Source organism: Bison bison, unplaced genomic scaffold (assembly GCF_000754665.1).
Source record: "Bison bison bison isolate TAMUID 2011002044 unplaced genomic scaffold, Bison_UMD1.0 scf7180017864456, whole genome shotgun sequence".
NCBI classification, from domain to species: domain Eukaryota; kingdom Metazoa; phylum Chordata; class Mammalia; order Artiodactyla; family Bovidae; genus Bison; species Bison bison.
The window spans coordinates 20,940,344-20,946,636 of NW_011495018.1; the positions used below are offsets into that span (position 1 = coordinate 20,940,344).

The 6,293-nt window shown below is 41.7% G+C and overlaps 1 protein-coding gene across 1 annotated transcript; it reads left to right on the forward strand.

Annotated features, from left to right (window-relative positions):
* The first annotated feature begins 4,270 nt into the window (after positions 1 to 4,270).
* On the forward strand, positions 4,271 to 4,754 carry LOC105002631 (protein BEX2-like). Its single transcript, XM_010859381.1, has one exon. The coding sequence runs from the start codon at positions 4,271 to 4,273 to the stop codon at positions 4,610 to 4,612; it is 342 nt and encodes a 113-aa protein (XP_010857683.1). The 3' UTR covers positions 4,613 to 4,754.
* The last annotated feature ends 1,539 nt before the right edge of the window (positions 4,755 to 6,293 follow it).

The following is a 6,293-nucleotide window of genomic DNA, read 5'->3' on the forward strand; positions in this document are numbered from 1 at the left end:
AATATCAATAACCTCAGATATGCAGATGACACCACCCTTATGGCAGAAAGTGAAGAGGAACTCAAAAGCCTCTTGATGAAAATGAAAGAGGAGAGTGAAAAAGTTGGCTTAGAGCTCAACATTCAGAAAACTAAGATCATGGCATCTGGTCCCATCACTTCATGGGAAATAGATGGGGAAACAGTGGAAACAGTGTCAGACTTTATTTTTGGGGGCTCCAAAATCACTGCAGATGGTGATTGCAGCCATGAAATTAAAAGACGCTTACTCCTTAGAAGGAAAGTTATGAACAACCTAGATAGCATATTCAAAAGTAGAGACATTACTTTGCCAACAAAGGTTCGTCTAGTCAAGGCTATGGTTTTTCCTGTGGTCATGTATGGATGTGAGAGTTGGACTGTGAAGAAGGCTGAGCGCCGAAGAATTGATGCTTTTGAATTGTGGTGTTGGAGAAGGCTCTTGAGAGTCCCATGGACTGCAAGGAGATCCAACCAGTCCATCCTAAAGGAGATCAGCCCTGGGATTTCTTTGGAAGGAATGATGCTAAAGCTGAAACCCCAGTACTTTGGCCACCTCATGCGAAGAGTTGACTCATTGGAAAAGACTCTGATGCTGGCAGGGATTGGGGGCAGGAGGAGAAGGGGACGACAGAGGATAAGATGGCTGGATGGCATCACTGACTCGAGGGACGTGAGTCTGAGTGAACTCTGGGAGTTGGTGACGGACAGGGAGGCCTGCTGCTGCTGCTAAATCTCCTCAGTTGTGTCCAACTCTGTGCGACCCCATAGACGGCAGCCCACCAGGCTCCCCCGTCCCTGGGATTCTCCAGGCAAGAACACTGGAGTGGGTTGCCATTTCCTTCTCCAATGCATGAAAGTGAGAAGTGAAAGTGAAGTCGCTCAGTAGTTTCCGACTCTTAGCGACCCCATGGACTGCAGCCTACCAGGCTCCTCCATCCATGGGATTTTCCAGGCAAGAGTACTGGAGTGGGGTGCCATCTCGGCATGCTGCAATTCATGGGGTCGCAAAGAGTCGGACACGACTGAGCGACTCAACTGAACTGAATATTCCATGAATAAATATACCTCATCTTCTTTAGCCGTTCATCTGTCAATGAACACTTAGGTTGCTTCCATGTCTTGGGTATTGCAAATAGTGTTTCAGTGAACATCTGGGTGTGTGAGTCTTTTCAAATGACAGTTTTCTCCAGATGTATGCCCAGGAGTGGGATTGCAGGATCAGATGGTAACTATATTTTAATTTCTTTAAGGAACCTCCATATTGTTCTGCATAGTGGCAGCACCAATTTACACTCCCACTAAGAGTGCAGGAGGGTTCCTTTTTCTCCACACCCTCCCCAGCATTTATTTGCAGACTTTTTCATGATCTCCATACTGACTTGTGTGAGGTGATAGCTAATTGCAGTGTGGATTTGCATTTCTCTCTGATAATTAGCAATATTGAGCATCTTTTCTTGTGTCTGCTGGCCATCTGTATGTCTTCTTTGGAGAAATATCTATTTAAGTCTTCCGACTGAGATTTTATTAATAGACCTTCCAATAAATACATCATTTGTCTCTTGACAAGATCCTGGCTCTTCATTCTGTCATTTGGTCCAGTGCTTCTCACATGGGAATCACTCACAGATCTTGTTAAAAGGCAGATTCTTATTCAGAGAACTGGGGTGGACCTTGAAATTCTGCATCTCTAACAAGTCCTTGAGTAAATGGATCTTCCAGAGGCCACACTTTCAGTAGCAGAAATCTAGTAATTGGTTATTGTTGTCCTTTGATAGGTATTTTAAGCTGAATAAAAGAATGATTAGATGAACAAGTTGGGTGCAATGCTGCATCTGTTGACACTGGTGGAGGAAGCCATGCCCTCGTCACACCTATCTTCTAATCACTTACCTCTGAGGTCCCTGTGTGGTTACAGCAGACCCACCTGGTCACATCTGGAAGCTCACAGCTGGCTGGACATCCTTATCTTTGTCCTCATTGCCAGAGCCATCCTGTTGATTCTCATCATCTCTGGTTAATACTGTTTATAAAAAATAGCAACTGCCACAACCAACCTCCAAGAAATTGAATTCACACACATGAATACTTTTTTCTTCACAGACAAAAGTAAAAACACATACTTTCTACATCAGCACTGATCCCCTCAAGGGACAATTCTTGCTGAGTGAGAGATGCTGAAGAAGTTAATGGTTTGCCGAACAGTAATTCTTGTTTGCTCAGATCATGTACAGTCTTGAACAAACAGGTTCTATGCACAAAGGTAAGGTCATGCTCTAAGAGATTATTCAAAACAAGGCACAGCTCAAGGCAAAATACACCTAACTGTCCATAAACAAATCAAACTGTCAGGAGATCTGAGGTCCTTTTTATATGTAGCTTAACAACAGACACTTTTTGAGCACCTACTAAGTGCCAGACACTTTGCTGGCCATGATTATGTACACAGTAAAATCTCACTACGTTCAAACTTGAATAAATTGGATACTGTAATAATTTGGGCAGATGCTAACCTGCATTTGATTATTTTACTAACTATGTGAAAGGATTTACTTTGTCAATAATAGGTCAATAAGTTTGCAAAAATGCTACTGAAGAGAATAAATGATTTCCAAGACTTTTTAATCAAGTCTTGTTTGTTTTTTTTTGATGTTGAACTGTTTATTTTTTGGGGATTTTAACCTCTCATCTACCATATCATTAGCAAATATTTTCTCTCATTCAGTAGGTTGTCTTTTTGTTTTGTCAATGATTTCCTTTGCTGTGCAAAAGCTTTTAAGTCTGATTAGGCCACATTTGTTTATTTTTACTTTTATTTCCTTTGCTTTAGAAGACAAATCCGAAAAAGTATTGCTACGATTTGTGTCAAAGAGCATTCAGCCTATGTTTTCTTCTAGGAGCTCCATGGTTTTCAGACTTACATTTAGGTCTTTAATCCACTTTGAGTTTATTTTTGGGTATAGTGTGAGAAATTGTTCTCACTTCATTCTTTTACAAATAGCTATCCACTTTTCCTAGCACCACTTATTGAACTTCTCAAGTGTTTTAGAAAACCACATTTAGGTATTGACCATGGAGTCACTAGTTGATTAATTATGTTGATTGTTGTGCCAATTAAAAACATTCTTATAAATGCCATGTGATATTCTAGATTATATCTTGGGATAGAAAAACTGTGAAATCTGAATAAAGTGTCTAGTTTAATAGTAATAGATCAGTTCAGTTCAGTTCAGTTGCTCGGTCGTGTCCGGCTCTTTGCAACCCCATGAACCGCAGCATCCCAGGCCTCCCTGTCCATCACCAACTCCCAAAGTCCACCCAAACCCATGTCCATTGAGTCAGTGATGCCATCCAACCATCTCATCCTCTGTCGTCCCCTTCTCCTCCTGCCCTCAATCTTTCCCAGCATCAGGGTCTTTTCTAGTGAGTCAGCTCTTCGCATCAAGTGGCCAAAGTACTGGAGTTTCAGCTTCAACATCAGTCCTTCCAATAAACACCCAGGACTGAACTCCTTTAGGATGGACTGGTTGGATCTCCTTGCAGTCCAAGGGACTCTCAAGAGTCTTCTCCAATGCTACAGTTCAAAAGCGTCAATTCGTCTGTGCTCAGCTTTCTTTATAGTCCAACTCTCACATCCAATATGCTAACAGTAATAGTAAATAGTAATGTGCCAATGTTGGCACACATACAACATTAAAATGTTAACACAGAAAAATCTGGATGAAGTGTGCTTTAGAATTCTCTAGACTATCTTTGTAACTTTTCTATAAATATAAAATTATTACAGGATTTTAAAGTTCATTTAAAGAAATATTGTACATTCGTGAAGTCTGATTCCCCAAGAATTCCTAGTAGCAACAAGAGAAACTGTTTATTGAACCCATATAACCGTTGGCATATTGCAAAGTGCCCCTCTTATGTTTTCACAAAATGCTGTGAAGTAGGTATGGTCGGTTATCTTAATTTTCTAGAAACTTGTCCAAAGACACACAAAGTGTGTGTGTCAAAAATGGATGGAGTCAGACCCGACGGTCACCTGCTTGCTTCTTGGTACCTGCTCCGCCTGGCACTGAGGGGAGTGCGGGCCGGGGCGGCCCCCAAGAAAGGCAGGCGGAGGGGAGCAGGTCTGCGAGCGGAAGTGTTGCAGCGGCACACGTGCAGCAACAGTCGGGAGGAGCAGGAGACAGCAAGGATAGGCCCAGGAGCAATGGCGTCCAAAGAGGAACAAGCAGTAAAACATCGAAACATGGAAGATGCCAACCAGAAGAATGAAAAAGAAAGATGGAAAGGATCAAGATGCTAATAAAAGAGAACCTATGGCCCTCCTTTCGGGTGCTAGTGAATATTATGTACCTAGAGGAAATCCTAGGCGGTTCCGTGTTAGGCAGCCCATCCTGCATTATAGATGGGACGTGTCTCAGAGACTTGGCGAGCCACAGGCAAGGATGAGAGAAGAGAATATGGAAAGGATTGGGGAGGAGGTGAGGCAGCTGATGGAAAAGCTGAGGGAAAAGCAGTTGAGTCATAGTCTGCGGGCAGTTAGCACTGACCCCGCTTACCATGAGCATCTTGATGACTTTTGCCTTATGCCTTGAATCCTGATGTTTTCCCTCAAGTTAGGAGACTCTTACTTCCTAAACTTAGATGTTCTTGACTTACCTTTGTTGTAAAGGTTTTGGTGTTAAGCTTGTTTCTTGCCCATTTCCTATTACCAGCTTCTAATTGAATGTTGTGTTTTTGACCCAATCTGTAAGTTTCTATCAGCAGGAAGGTTTTAACTGTTGCATGGAGAAATGTTCATTATATATTGTGAAGTTAATAAAACAGTTTAAAAAAGCAAAAAAAAAAAAAAATGGATGGAGTCGGCATGTAACAAGTTCTGTCTTCTGTCTAATCCTGAAGCCTAGGCTCTCAGCAGCTCCACCACTCCACCTTTTTGCCTGTCTTAGTTTGAATTTCTCTGTGTAAAGGAAAGCTATCACTTATTCACATGGACACTTATCTTTTATTTGAGTTGGTGAAACGAACCCAATTACTTGCACTGCACTTTTAAGCAAACCAGAGTATCATTTTGAAAGTAACCAAATTTAACACACAGTAAAGTTGTCCACCTTTCTGCTTTGTTAAACTGGGCTCTGATTTTCCCAGAGGAGGGACTGGGAGAAGAGGCTGAGTGAGGCATCTATCTCAAGGAGCTTGGGATGCTCACAGATCCAAGCAATAGGCCCTTTCTCCTTGGTTCCTCTCTTCTTTGCCCATCATGTGCTCACCTTGAGATGCTGGGCCGGATGCCCAGAGTTCTTCTCACACTTTTCAGTCAGGCTTTGAACATAGATGGTTTACTCAGAAATGGAAAAAGTTAGCCTGCTACAGTATGACACATGGTCCTGGGTCAAGAATGCCAGCTCTGTATGCAGAGGGAAGAACTGGCTTGCTTAACACAGCTATTGGAGAAGCCATAGAATTGTCTTTATCCCCAGGTATCACTCCCACTGCTCCAGCAAGATGCCTGTGATCAATTAATTCATGTTAAATGCAGCACGCTGTCACGGCACACATTCTTCTCACAGCATCTCACTATTTTGCTCAGGTACATCCCTTGACACATTTCATGGGTCTGTGCACCCCGCTGGAGTTTGGCCCAATTTCATCCATCACTCATTCATTTATGAAGAAACGAAAATTATTACACAGCAGAGTTCCCACCCTTTCCCCTATCTTGACAGCCACAGAGGATTGTGTAATTGTGAATCATTGAGAAGGATGCTGTCATTGCCAGATGAATGGTTCTTTGGTCTTTCTAGATACAGAATCAGAAAGAAAGGGGAAGAGTAGGAAGAGGCATATTAACCAGCAAGAAAAGGTTTTTGAAGAAGACTGCAGAGTGGGGCAGTTTTAGTGAACGAAACACAGTAACAGTCTTTAAGCCCCTTAAGAAAGAACTGGGGCTTAAAGAAATACCATCTACACTATTTTTCCATTCTTGGTGTTTAGAAAAATACAAATTAAGGACCAGTCTTAAATGGATTAAAGTCTTGGGTATAAGCTGAAACCATAAAACTCTTAGAAGAAAACATAGGTGGTAAGCTACTTGATATTGATTTTGGCAATTTTTTGTTTTTTGACACCAAAAGAAAAAGCAAAAATAAACAAGTGGAGCTACTTTAAATTAAAAAAGCTTCTGCACAATAAAGGAAACCATCAACAAAATGAAAAGACAACTTATAAAATGGGAGAAAAACATTTGCAAAGAATATATCTGATAAGGGGTTAGTA

Excerpts from the sequence above, each read along its gene's own strand:
- LOC105002631 (XM_010859381.1), top strand. The coding sequence starts at position 4,271 with ATGCCAACCAGAAGAATGAAAAAGAAAGATGGAAAGGATCAAGATGCT.